Raw genomic sequence first — 14332 nt, 5'->3', positions numbered from 1 at the left:
TCGACTGCTCTTATCTGCAGAGCCTGAAACAGACTTTGCTCTGTCTAACTGGGTGGGAGGACTGGGAAACAAAGAAAGCCCTACATTGCGCTCAGTAACATTCTGTAACCTCATTTATTTTCACTTGGATTTTGCAGTAGGAGGGGAAAGTTTTCATTATGTTTTAAGTTTTTGGATGAAACAATTCTGCAGGATCTAGCACAGTTGTAATACAATAGAAATACATTTTTGTGGTGTCATGATTTTTTGGTAGAGAGGTTACTGTGAAGACTAGAAAAGTAGAACTACTGGGAACATTTCAAAATTTACAGTCAGGAGACCTTTTATATCTGGTGGTTTCTACATTTTGTGGTTTTCACACTGACTTCTCCACTGCGAATTCTTGACAATGGGATATGTCTTTCCAATGTATTACAACTGTACTACAGAATTGTTTTAACTGGTAATTCAAAATACTATGAAGACCTCCTTTTCCCTTCTGCCACGAAATGAAACCACTGCGACAGTAAATGAATAGACAGTCGATCCCAGTGCCCTGATTGCTGTTGTGTCCCCCCAGTGATGACAGCAGTGATGGAGGAGAGGATAAACTGCCGGTCCCCAGCCAGTCAGGAGAGGGGGCGGGGGAGGTCGACCAGCATACCAAGATACTCAACGGGGTGATCGACCCTCCAGGTAAGCCCAGTGTGCTCAGTACCTGCTGGCATAGGTCGCGGGAGGATTCTCCCGAAGAGGCTTTAGGAGGGCAGGTATTTGGTTCGGCATTGGTTATCAGGCATATTGGACTATATGGGGATATACTGTAAAATATGGATTTTTGTGTTGTATATATAGGTTAATTAGATGACTGCAGATTTCAGAAAATCTGCTTCTTCTTTTTCTTTGTCGTCCTCAATTGAGGCGAAGCATGATGCTTTTTCAAGTAGCTGTAGTGCAATGCAGCTTCGCTATAGCTTCCATTTTAGCCGAGTGTACCAGATGGTCACCCCGCTTTTTTCTATAGGTGTGGGGGGTTCTTTTATGTGCTAATGCTAAGGCAAACCTACTTAAGTTGTATGTTAATTCTGTCCTACCTTCAGATGTGAAGGAGGAACGCTCCAGGCATTACAACTTCAGCAGAGTGAAGAAGAGCAGGAAATGGCTAAAGGTAAGCATGACGATGAACATTACATGTACATACAATAGAAAATCAATCAAGCAACAGGATATATTCTCTTCAGAATGGGACATTTTAGGTAACATCAACTATCTTTCATCAGTGACTGAAAATTAAGAGTGAACAGAAGACGTTTTGCTCTGATCCAAATTCCATTATTACAATGATTGCTGTCGCCCAAACATCTTCTGTATGTGAATATCCTGACTCAAAATGTTTTGATGTTAATTCCTTCCTGTCTTAACCCATAATCAATACAAATCTGTAAACTTTACTCCCAATGTGTCCATATGTGTTGAGATCTTTGCTGCCATTTGTAGAACCTTCTGGTGAGTGACAGCTCGGACTCAGAGTCCGAGGACCAGCCAATCAGTGAGGAGGAGTACCACAGCATGCTGCGCCTGCACAAGTACATGAGGACGCATCAAAATAGGTTCTACACTGACAGGGAGGTGAGGTCATGATCTTTAGACTTTCACCTTGCTGCGCAGTCTTTACATACACTCTGGCTGCAGGACTTGTAGTGTAGGGGTTAGAATCCTAGGTTGTAAAGCTTTTCAAGGATTTCTAGCTTTAACAGAAGACATTGTTCATACAGAAATGTGCAATGAAAGTGATCCATATGCTACAAGACAAGTATAAATGCCGATGATTAATTATCATCGTCTTCCTATGCACCAAACTGTGTGGTACAAAAATGCAGAGTTTTATGTCAACTGGAGATTTCTTACTCTTTTTGCACTCTCAGAACATGCAGTACCAGTACTACAGCACAGGTTTACTGTCCAACTACGACAAGTTCCACGAGCATCAGCGCTTCATCCTGGGACCAAAGAAGAAACGAAAGGAGGACAAGAAGCTAAAAGGTATCAGTGATCTAGATTGTAGCTTATATATGTTTTTCAATTTGCTGAAACTTCTAAGGGATGGTGATACAGTGTGCTTTGTTGTGTGATTTTAATTTATAACCTCTGTAGATTACATTATAGATTAAATCCATAAGCTGTTCTGACAGTGGCAACATCCCAAAGTGTTTGTGCATCGTTAGTTGGGTTTGTGTTTATCACATGATTATTCTGATGAAGCTGTAAAGACGAGTGCCAGTGTGCTGAGTGTTTCTCCCCTATCTAGCCAAGATGAAGAAGCTGAAGAAACTGGAGAAGATGGAGATGAAGAAGATGAAGAAGAAGTCTAAAGAACCTGAGGAGGAAGAGGAGGGGGTAGGTGTACTAGATGTGGTTTGTTATGTTTTATATCATAGGGCTTGAAATTATTTTTTCTGCACACCTGAACTGGTATAGGTAATATGCAAGATCACTTGCACCAAACAATCTTTAGATACTGGAGGAGTATATTTTATGAAGTATGGATCAAACTAGATAATGTTAAGAAAACTATTTCAATTCTTTACTTAGCATTTCACAGATGATATTGAATAGTACAGTGAACAAAAATCCACATACATTTACAGGACAGGGGTAGTGGAGGTTGGAAGCAGATAGACATAAAAAATGCCTGCACTAACCTGCCAATGCAGGTTTGATTTCAAGCCCTGACATCAGAAAGTGCGGACACAAGTAGTGGGAACGGTGGATGCAAGAGGGCTAAAGTAAAAGTTGGGTTCTGTAGGCACATAAGCCGTTGATGGATGGTGTGGTCACTATGCCTGCTCTCCTTGTCGTTAGATGGACCTTGCTGACTTGGATTAGGAAACCAATGCAGGTGGAATTTCAAGCCATGATAACAGAAGAAGTGGAAATGGGTAAAAGTTGTTTTTGTGGGCATGTGTAAGCCGTTGATGGATGGTGTGTTCACCTTGCCTGTCCTACGTGTTGTTAGATGGAGCTTGCTGATCTGGATGAGGAGACGGTCCAGGCTCTGATCCAGGAGGCTGCCAAGCGCAGGCGGACTCTCACCCTGAAGGAGGCGGACGCACGCCGGCGCAAAGTCTGGCTCGCCATCTGTAAGAAGGAGATCAATAAGGTATGAATTATTGATTAGTCCAGGGATCAGTGGTGGGACTTAAGCCTTGACTCTGAAGTCTCTCGGCTTTGTGGATCAAAGGTGCCAGTGCCTTTTAGAAGGCAGTGCATGTTGTTCAGTCTGTCCTAAAGGTCTATGAGATGGTCTAAGGGTGGTAGTGCCTTTTAGAAGGCTGACAGTGTATCTTGTTCATTCTGTCCTCTAAAAATCTATGAGTGGCAGTCTTGTGTAAGCTTGAAAGTGGTGTAAAAGTGAATTGACTATACTAAGAGACTGTTTCATGTAGCTATCTGGAGTGTTAAGTGCTAAAGCTAATGGAGAGTAAAGTAGGGAAATAGAAATGGTAGGAACTAGGATGCCCTTTGAACAGCATAGCCCACTACTGGTAGCTCTAGGCAGCAGGAGTTTGTGTAACAGAATCGTGCAGAAGGAATTTTTTTGATGGGGGAAGGGGAAAAGTATTGAATTTAGAATTGAGATTTGACATTAGTGAAAGAGAGTCAGAAAGCTTGAAACAACAGTGTTTGCATCCTTCAAATAGAGTCAGTGTTTTTTTAGCACCTCCATCCCTTTACAATTTTCCCCGTCTGTTTGCCACACTGCAGGCCCAGAGACAAAGGTCATCTGCACACAACAACATGCTGTCCAACTGTAGAAAGGTAAGGGCATATTATCATACTTAATCAACAAGTCAACATTGGACAAATATACATGAAATGCTTGAGGAATTGGGAGAAGAAGAATGGAAATTCTATACTAATGGGCTTGCAAATATCTTCTCCAGTACAAACAAGGGAGATATCAAAGGTGCAATGACATGAAGATACAGTGAAATGATTGAATGTCCAAGAAATAACTTTTTCATTTATTTATTTTACCAGTGGTTTTCCGTGGAACAATACAATACACATATACATGTTCAATACACAAGGATGACAAGGATATAACAAGTCAAAACTTGGTACCAGTCCTAATGCTCACTGATTCCACTTCTAAAAGTCAATGCCATTTACATTGGGCTTGTGTCGTTTTATATACCTTGTGTCACACTGTCACACACATTCACAGACTTCACTATAGAATAGATCTTTGACTTAATTGTAAGTAGACATGTTAGAAATTAATCAGAAATAGTGTAGAATGAGCTGAGATATGAGCCCCATGATCCCCGATGTTGTTGATGTCCTGTATATTGTTTGTAGATGGCTCAGCTTTGTCAGAAAGAGGTTCGTAAGGCTGCCATGCAGTCCCAGAGAGTCTGTAAAGAGACGCCACCAAGGGCTCGCCGCCTGACACGAGAGATGCTCGTCTTCTGGAAGAAGTATGAGAAGGTGGAGAAGGAACATCGCAAGCGGGCGGAGAAAGAGGCCCAGGAGCAGAGGAAGCTGGACGATGAGCTCAGAGAGGTAGGTTACTCTCGTGAGAAGTAAGATCAATAAGAACTTCGTTTCGCAGCATTTATGAGACATCATTGCTTTTTTGTGTCACTTTCAGAAGCATGATGATATCTTTCAATTCAATCTATACCACTGTACCAACTTTCTCAGAAGTAACAGACATGTCAGATGCAGTAAGGCATCCTTCTTCGTCTGTTATTTCTCAGAAAATTTGTCCAGTGGTGTAGATTGAGTTTTTGATTTAAAAAAAGATAAAATCATTCATTCCTGGATGCCCAACCTTCACAAACATATATTCAGAAGCATGATTTCCTCAAATTTTAGCTGTTGTGACCTGTTGCTGTTAGTTGTAAGGAATTATCTAAGGAATACATGGATGCATTTAATGATTCATCTCTTGTGTGTAATCCAGGCCCGTCGTCAGCAGCGGAAGCTGAACTTTTTGATCACCCAGACGGAGCTTTACGCTCACTTCATGGCAAAGAAGTTACGCGGGGAGATAGACTCAAGACAGGAGGAGATCTTAAGTCAGCTGGAGGACAAAGTGCCCCGTCGCCAAGTTCAGGTGCAGGGCAGAGTCATGGAGCTGGAAGTGGATGACTATGGTAGGCTGCAGTTCACACTTCTGTTGCTAGAAGGCAGTGTTGACTAGGGCTATTACTGTGCATTACACTACAAGGCAAAAAACATTGGAAGTTTTAGTGAAACAGTAATATGTAGACACGTTTGGTAATGGCTCTCTTTCCTGGATTTCATTCCAGTTGATTTTAATAGCTGAAAACTGACCAGTCCATCAAAGGGATGTACATGCATTACGAGAAATACTGCAGCCAATATTCATCGCGCAACTTAACCAAGGGATTCAGTCTTCGAACAAAACCAAGCACTCTTCTTAACTCTTAAAAATCCATGGAAACCAATTTTGGAAAATACCAAGAATTTACCTCCCTTTCAAATCATGTTTTAATCAAGCAGAATGGATTGAAAATGGACTAGACTATACCTGCAGTACAAACTCTGGCAGACAGGGGGCATGACTAAGCCATCACCATTGTCAAGTGAATATCTCATAGTAGATGTGGTGTGGGTACTGCAGAAAATGTTCCTTTATGTGAAAATTGTTCCACAGCAGAAGTCAGGTTTTATTAAATGTCCAAAACTCGTTCCATAGACAGTGAACTGATGAAGGCCACAGCTCTTCGGAATGCACAAGAGGCCTATGATGCCCACCAGGCAAAGGTAAACTAATGTACAACTTTGCATAATCTTTTACACTTTTTAACCTTTAACACTCTGAAGTAGCCATTTTGAACCTAATTCCCTATTGGTTACAGTGTTAGACCCCGTTCACACTCATTTTTTTCAATCGCGATTGAAGTATAATCGCGATTGAATCAATCCGATCGCGATTGATTTTTTCAGTGTGAACGCTCCCAATCGCCATTGGAACGATCCAAAACGTTGGATTGTAACTACCTCCGGAAGTAGTTTGAGAGGATTAATCGCGATCGGATCCAATCCAATCCTATCAAATTTTGAGTGTGAACACAACTACGATTCACTCCATCGCGATCGGCGGGGATTTCGGCTGGTTCCGGGGGTGGGAGGTCATATATTCGGGTACGTGGGGTCATAGTTCGCATCGTGCGGGAAAACAAACCCAAGCCACACACGTCAGATCGCTCTCTTACAACAACAACAATTTTTCATCGTCAACAATGCCCAAGAAGAAGGATAAAACTCCGTCAGCAACTTCAGCTGGTGGCAGGTGGCGCGATGAGGAGACCAGGGTCCTCATCGCAATCTGGGGGAGAGAGGAGGTGCAGACCAAACTGGGGAAATGTCACCGAAAGAGGGACATTTACCAGATGATCGCCGATGGCATGGCGGAGCACGGGTTTGAACGGGCATAAATAATCAATCATGCTTCAATCGCGATTGGATCACGGCGTACTTTAATCCACTTGGCAAAAAGCAGTGTGAACGCAAAAGTTTCTTTGCGTTCAATCGCGATCGGATCGAACAATCACGATTATACTTCAATCGCGATTGAAAAAAATGAGTGTGAACGGGGTCTTAGGCAGCAGGGAGAAGGTTGAGATCATTCAGTTTGAGTTGAGATTGTTTTTTTATCTTTCATTCAATGAACAGTGAGAACATAAGGCTGTCATTACCATGAATGCTACTTTGAGCTTTACAATTGTATGCTGCTGTTACAACTTCTCAGTAAATGAAACAAAAGAAATTTGCATTATCCTTTTCATTTTCTAGCACAGTTCAATTTTAGTTGAGATTATTTTTCAGTGAGAATATAAGGCTGACGTTGCCATGAATGCTACTTTGAGCTTTACATTGTATGCTGCTGTTACATGTTACAGCAACTTCTTTCAGTAAATGCAACAAAACTGTTTGCTAGATTTGCTGCATGCTATGTTATCCAGTGAGGCTCTTTAAAACTACAGTCAAACCTGCCCAAGGCGACCACCCGGGGGACCGAGCAAAAACGGTCGCGATGGACAGGTGGTCGCCATGAAGAGGATTCCAATCATAACATGTTTCCAGCTCGAGGTGTTCAAATACCGTGTATCACGTAGATGGGTGGAAAATTATGTGATTTTAGACAGCATGACCCCCACCAGGTTCAATTCTCAGAAAGATCCTACAGAAATTACATTTTCCGTTATTGTTGTAATATTTCTATACCGTTACATCGTGAACAAATGTTCGTTATAATTTTGACTAAAAACAATGTCTGCCTCGATGACCTTGCAGCGCCCTCCCGCATTCACACGTTACGTTCAAGTAAGAGTACACACACACACACACACGCATATAAAATCTAGGTTTTAAGGCCTGAGGCAAATCCCTAGAAAACACCTGCTGACTCCAGCCTTCTTTTGGGCGCCGACCGCTGGATTAAAGCGGCAAAAAGTTTTCGATCTGACAACTGAAGGATGAAAATGGAAAGTTGTGATACCGCCGCCGAGCACACGACCGCATCGAAAGGTAACAGTGGAGCAGAACGCACAGCGTCGGCGATTACAAGCAAGCAGCGCACAATAAAGGTTTGTGAGAGTCATGGAAATAACAAAAATATAAGAATATTAATTTTCATCAATAATGAGAGAGTTCTAAATATTCATACACAGAAGCGTCGTGTTTTAGAAAAGTCAGCGTTATGCCGCGCTGAAACAAAGATGGCGTCGCGGACCAAGAAAAACAACATGTCTCGGCCAACGTTTTGCCCTCCACTGCGGAGTCATTTTCCGGCGGAATTTAGTAAGACAGAGACACAATTTTGTTGAAAATACAAGAAATAGATAGTAATTTCTGTGAAATCTGACTTTTTGACGCCATGCACTACGTGATCGTTTTGAAAATTGAGTTCAAACCGAACCGAGCTTGCGGTAAATTATAAGATTACGATGGGCACAACAACATCGATATCTAAGTATTCACAATCCTTTGTATATACAATGTTTATAGTGGGAACGCTTTATTAAAACACTTATGGAGGAATCAATGCTTTTGATATATTTTTGTCCGTCAAGGTCTTAAAAACATTTCCGCGAAATCCGACAGCAAAATTCGATGTCACCACACGCCGGAAAAACGTGGTCGCCATGAGCAGGGATTGTGTTCTGTGTGGTCCCAATTCCTGGCGGTCGCGGTCGCGTTGGACGGGTGGTCGCCTTGGGCAGGCAGCTTAATGCTTGTGCCTATGGGGAAAATTTTCGGGACCGAGAAAAAGCGGTCGCCATGGCCAGGTGGTCGCGTTGAAAAGGTGGTCGCCTAGGCAGGTTTGACTGTAGTTACTTTTTTTGGTAAAAGTATCATCACTCCTTTTTCAGAAACGTGCCTTTGATGAAGAAGTGGCTGCTTCTAAACGTTCCAATCAAGAAAAATGTAAGTATTCTTATTTGAATTACTCAAGTAGTTTCTGTGGAGTATTTTAAGCTTTTCCATATTTACCGGTATTTGCCATTCACTATTGGAGAAAGTTTCTCGCAAGCACTCAGATTACGAGGCAGCATCCAAGATATTTTCAGAACAAGTCACTGTCTATAGCGGGCCCTGATCTGCAGACTCTCTTTGATGTGTAGGAGGTGTCATCTATTTAATTTGACGCAAATGTAACTGAAAACCCAATCTGTTTGGATTTAGAATAGCAATGACAGACAAAAGAAGGTCGAGTTTCAAAAGCGACTGCAGTTCTAGTTTGCAGAAGCTCCAGGAGATGTAGGAATGCTTCAGTTCTCCTGACAGCATTTCCTGTGTTCCGTCAGCACCCAGCATGGCATCCCCATTGTTTGCTCAGTGCTGATGGTTCAGTTAGGCAGTTCTAGCCAGTTATTTCCATTGTTTGCTCAGTGCTGATGGTTCAGTTAGGCATTTCTAGCCAGTTATCTCCATTGTTTGCTCAGTGCTGATGGTTCAGTTAGGCAGTTCTAGCCAGTGGGTAGCCATGTGCCTTGTGAAGTTAGGCAAAGTCAGTTCTGTGCAAGGAGACACCGGCTATCAGCATATAAGAAAAAAGGTAAAGCAGGTTGAACTAACTCTCTCAATAGCTAATAGCAATGTGACTGTGCTACAGTCCGCGTTTTAGCCAAGCACAAGTTTTATCCAAGCACGCTGGGTGTTGGGATCTTTCTTTAGAGGTTTCATGTCTGAGTCTCTCCCATACACGGGACAGCATGTAGTTTGGAGCAATTATAGAAGATGTTGTATTGAAATATATCGTTGATAATGGCTAAAAACATTATTATTGTGTAAATCATAGTTATTACAGACACTGAATTGTTAGTACTGATTTGTTACCATTAGAGTTAGGTGGCTTTGATTGCAGTGAAAGTTAGGCAAAATTACGTGGAGCTGGGAACCCATGCATTGCCCTAACTCCAAAACCACGGACATCCTGCTCCAAGACTTCAGAGAAACCCAATGTAACAGTTAGTCAGAATGCCAAGGAAAAACTATTGAATACCCCTTAGAATAAAGCTGATAGTTTTGGTTGTGTCTGTCTGTGTGTCTGTCTGTCTCTGTGTGGGTTTGTGTTTTCGGATTTTTGTAGTCAGCATAACCCAAGAACCTCAAACTCAAGGATGGATTACGATTTTGGAAAGACAGAGGTCAAGGTCGGTTTTGGGCCCCTGGTATGTGATCTCCGAACTCTTGTTCATGGAGGTATAGAAACAGACATGAACCTGTCATTGTTTGTCCCACAGTTGACGAAACCTTCAGCCTGGCCAACCCCATGATGGCGAAAGGTGATCTCTCCCAACCCTCTTTCTTCAACGGTCAGCTCAAGGCCTACCAGCTCAAGGTCAGCACTTCTCTTATGTCTAAGGCCATGACCATGTTAATTTGATTATATGGATGACATACTTGCGCGCATCAATTTTCGTCCGTTTACAACAAAAAAAGTTTTTGTTCCTGCTGTAAATCGTAATAAGCAGCTGCAAAATGAGAAAATACATAATGTGGATTGCAAAAAATATTTCAGGAAACAGTAACTAATGTCGTAGAATGCCAAAGTCAATTCTAAAGTCAAAGAGAAGTTCAGTGGCACTGGATTATGAACGATTTTGCACACCTTCCTTCAGATAAATCTACATGTTCTGTACCAAATAACCTTATCTCCCTACTTTGACCTTGTCTCGTTAACATAAGTACAATAGAATTATCACAGTATAATGGAACCTCAGGAGAGACTCTGTAACCTTGAACGACACCAGTCTATTTAGCAAAGCTGCTATCCCCCCACATCTGACTTTCAAATCAACAACCATCCTCTTCTGGGAAAAAACAACAACCCTCACCAACAACACAAGTCCCATTAGCACCTGGCATCACAGTGGAGGGGAAGTGTAGATAAAGTAGATGTCCCCGATCACTGCTGTTTTATCCTCCGAGACAAGCACCGTGTCAGCATGATCCTGAACATTAATCTACAACCTTGCCTTTTATCGCTCGCTCGTTATCCGGTGTATCATGATTTCAGTGATGCTGTCACTTCCCTGATCAGATGGAGATATTATTTACCATTAAACTTTTTTAGATGATGGAAGAACAGGTTGATTTTGAATTCAAGTCATGAACACTTTTGTGTTAGAAAAGGCTCCTTAGTAAAACATGCACCAGAGGAAACGTTTTACCAACACTTTGTCACTCAAAAGAGCAAAGAGCTTGAATCCTCTATTTTTAGTATTAAATGAAATACAAATTCTCATTTTGGAATGGATCACAAGCTTTATAGAAACTTTTTTTCCCTCATAAACTTTTACAGGTTAAAAAAAGGTAAGTGTAGAAAGTGTACATCATTGACCATTTGCTGCAGTTTGATATCTCACATTTGTTTATTTTGCCTTCTCCTCATTTGAAAATTGATTTCTTTCTGGTATTTAATTTAAATCGCAAATAAACAGAAGGAGACCACTTGTCCTTGCTAGGTCACCTGCCGATTTTGAATGTGAATGGAACCAATTGGATGGCTTGGCCTGTGTCAGCTGTCCACTTGTTTCAATAACACTGGTGGTGCATGTGTTGTTCCAAGGGCAGCAAGTGCTTCGTACATTAGCTGTAACATGCCGTACTATGACTGGAATAAAGATGGTGCCATCAACACTGTGTGACCTGACTTAATCAGCTACACCCCAGCCTTATGAAGAGGCTTGGCCTGGGGGCATGTGTGGACTTAATCTGGATGTCCTCACTTAGACGTTATCTTCCAAAGAACACATCCTAAGCACACGTCAGCTTATGCAGTATCGTATGTGCACGTGCTGCCAGCTATAGGTGTATATCGCCCCATTGTCGGGGTACAAATAGACGGATGTGCAAGTTTGATAAGGCAATGTCAATGGCACAGGAGGTAATAAAGCCCCATTACGTGCACTTCACCCCACCTGCCCTGTGGGACGGTGCAACATGTGGGGTAGACCTCCTCTCTCCCCGGGTAAACATCACACTTTCTGCAAATATAATCATAACAAATTTGTGCTCAAGGCTGGATGAACAGTTCGCAGTCCCAGAAGAGCAGTTTGGAAATTTGATTTGTGGTTGTTTTTGCGGTAGCAGACAATGATGACTAAAAATTGCCGCTTTGCCGACGCTATTGTGGACAGATGTTTGGTACTGATTAATTCGATGTAAATCAAGTTTTTTTGGGGAGGTGGAAGTTTTGTTCATGCATAAGCGCATGGCAAAATGAGGGAAATATTGTATGTCATCATCATATCTTATTAATAAACAGTGGTTACAGAGTGCGAGGGAAATTAGTCGTGACAGATTTGAAGTGTCCTGTTTCAGAAGGAACCACAAATTAGAGGGAAGGGTCCCCAGGATGGGGGTAAATTACCCAGAGACCGGGGTGCAGAGCTGATTATGATTCATTTATTCATTGATTTTAATTGGGGAAATATCCTGTTTTATTCCCCAAAATGCCGACCTATTAATATTCTAGCGTCAAGCGTTGTCAACCATGCGCAACATCATATGAAGCATAAAAACATTAATTAAGGATTGTGACTGGAATTTGCCCATACAGACTGATTAGATGGAAAATATATGATTTTAGCCACTGCTTGTTTATTCAAACATAGCTGACACTACATATTTACTTAATTGCTACTTATGTTCTCATTTGATATACCAGCAGATTTTTCCAATTAGAGCAAAATCTAACAGACTAAGTATTTTCCACATAACGCAAAGGTACATTATTTAAGTGAACAGTTCAATTCACAAAGGAATATATCCCTAAATCTGATCATATCTAATGGTAGAATGAAAAGAGAGAGAGATGAAACAAAAGATACTTGGTAATTAGGTTGTGTTTTTTTTTAGGGGGGATGTGCAGCAAGGTACTTTTAGGTACTCCAACACAAAAGTGAATGGCTACAGTGGGCTGTTTGTGGTAAATTTCTATTGTAGTCAGGTGTGGAGGTCTATTCACAGGCAGGGCTCGAAATCCATTTTTGCAAATATGTGCACTGGTGCACCCAACCAAGAGAATTAGGTGCACAGAAAGAAATTTGGGTGCAGCACATAAAATAAAGTTGAATGTCAGCAAAACATAATTACAGTTTAATTCTCTTATAATCATAATTAAGAACTCCAATCTGTAATTCTATAACTTCCAAATTTTAGACAAGTAATGCATCAAATTAAGTGCAACAAAGGGTTATATTGCTTTTTCTGATGCTGTTTTCTAGTGTACTATAATAGTACCTTTAACCTATAGCCTACAAAAATATCTAGGTGCACCAGTGCACCCACAGTCAAAAATTAGGTGCACAGCTCCAATTTTGGGTGCACACAGGTGCACATGTACCCACTATTTCGAGCCCTTACAGGGGTGAAGTGGCAGACAATTCTGCATTGCCTTTTGTTGTTGTTGTTGTTGTGTTAGACTGGATGGAAAATTGTCTGGAGGTCGACAGATTGAACGTGCCTACAAAAACATCTGCCATATACGTGATCGTGTTCTATTTTTCTGGCATGTTGCCTGAAGTACTTCATTCTTGTATAATTTAAAAGAAAAATACTGAATAAGTTTTTTCAGGGGGGGAGGTGTAGTTAAGTTTGGTACAAAAAGTTGAAATTGAAAAAAATGATACTTTTATTAGGTCATTAGCGTACTGGATTATCTTATAACCATTACCAAACTGGAGCTGTGGAGTTGATACCGCTGTAAAGTTTGACCCTGAGGATGTCTATATTCCATAGAAGCTTGTAGCGACAGATCGGTACATATTAGTCCTGTCAGGTTGGGGAACCATGAAACTAAAATGTAGTCCTGCATTGTCCTATGATTTACCTTCTACACATTGAAAGCACTTGTCAAAGAACTGACCTTGGTCCTTTATGAAACAGAAAATGGCAGAAAATTATACCGTAGCTTGAAGGGTCAGAGTGCAATTTTAGAATGGAGGTAGGAAATAATGGCAGCTTGTATGTTTCTTTCTTTCACAAGCCTTCTCCCCTCACGGCTGATTGTGACCTTTACTTGTACATTGTTCATATGTTTAATTGTTAAAAGTTAGACCAATGATCATTCGGTCGTCAAGTTTGACAGAAGGGTTATTCATAGAACATATTTGACGGAGATTATAGCCAGTACCTACATGTATAGTTTCATTCAAATAAAAGTAAAAAGGCCATGGTATTTCAACTTTTTCTCTTTTTCTTTGTAGAATAAGTCTTGTACAGTGTGTCCATGATTGGAAATTTATCCTACACAACAGATTTTATAAAAAGAATCACCAAAGACGAGATCTCACCGTGACTAAATCCCGAGAATCGCGGGACAAAAGTGTTACCAGTGTTGCCAGTTTTCCCGTTGGTGGCATTTGTGTCCACGTGCAGGCTGGTGGAAGTGTGCGGTGTACAGTACAAACAATTTTCTCCTGAATTCTGTGGTTTGAGTGCCCCATTATGCTTGCCTACTGTGATGTTTTTGATGCCGTTGTGGGCGCGCGTGGACCGGTAATCAACCATGACCACACACGTGTGCTAGCCTATAGAGACTATTCTTATTCCCTACTTCTGTATGCAGCTGCTGCAGAGCCTGCCTTTCACTTTGACCCTGCCCCATTCCCCCTCCCGGAGGTGGTGGAGGTAACCAGGCTGTTGTTAGGACAGAGAGTGTTGGCGCACAAAAGCTCTGAAGTGTCTCCTTTTGTTCATCCCTCAAATCATGTAGATGCCCTCCAAGTACAGCTGCCCTGGTTCGCTGCTTGGTGGCACTAGACGGAAGTTTTTTAATCAACTCCGCTCTGCAGTGCTCCCCGTCCCA

The 14332-nt window shown here is 41.6% G+C and overlaps 1 protein-coding gene across 2 annotated transcripts in view; it reads left to right on the top strand.

Moving 5' to 3' along the window:
- LOC136433641 (chromatin-remodeling ATPase INO80-like) overlaps nt 1-14332 on the top strand; it is a 77214-nt gene that overhangs the window by 4651 nt on the left and 58231 nt on the right. The window contains exons 3-14 of one of the 2 annotated variants that reach the window (XM_066426045.1): nt 560-675; nt 1080-1147; nt 1477-1608; nt 1905-2022; nt 2288-2394; nt 2996-3139; nt 3745-3798; nt 4342-4545; nt 4949-5141; nt 5708-5775; nt 8388-8442; nt 9762-9859. In XM_066426045.1, coding sequence (XP_066282142.1) covers nt 560-675; nt 1080-1147; nt 1477-1608; nt 1905-2022; nt 2288-2394; nt 2996-3139; nt 3745-3798; nt 4342-4545; nt 4949-5141; nt 5708-5775; nt 8388-8442; nt 9762-9859 — 1357 coding nt within the window. The remainder of the gene's footprint in view (nt 1-559; nt 676-1079; nt 1148-1476; nt 1609-1904; nt 2023-2287; nt 2395-2995; nt 3140-3744; nt 3799-4341; nt 4546-4948; nt 5142-5707; nt 5776-8387; nt 8443-9761; nt 9860-14332) is intronic. The other variant, XM_066426046.1, reaches the window with a different exon arrangement.

The sequence above is a fragment of the Branchiostoma lanceolatum genome, chromosome 4 (assembly GCF_035083965.1).
Source record: "Branchiostoma lanceolatum isolate klBraLanc5 chromosome 4, klBraLanc5.hap2, whole genome shotgun sequence".
Classification (NCBI taxonomy): Eukaryota; Metazoa; Chordata; class Leptocardii; order Amphioxiformes; family Branchiostomatidae; genus Branchiostoma; species Branchiostoma lanceolatum.
This window is presented reverse-complemented; position numbering and strand designations above follow the sequence as displayed.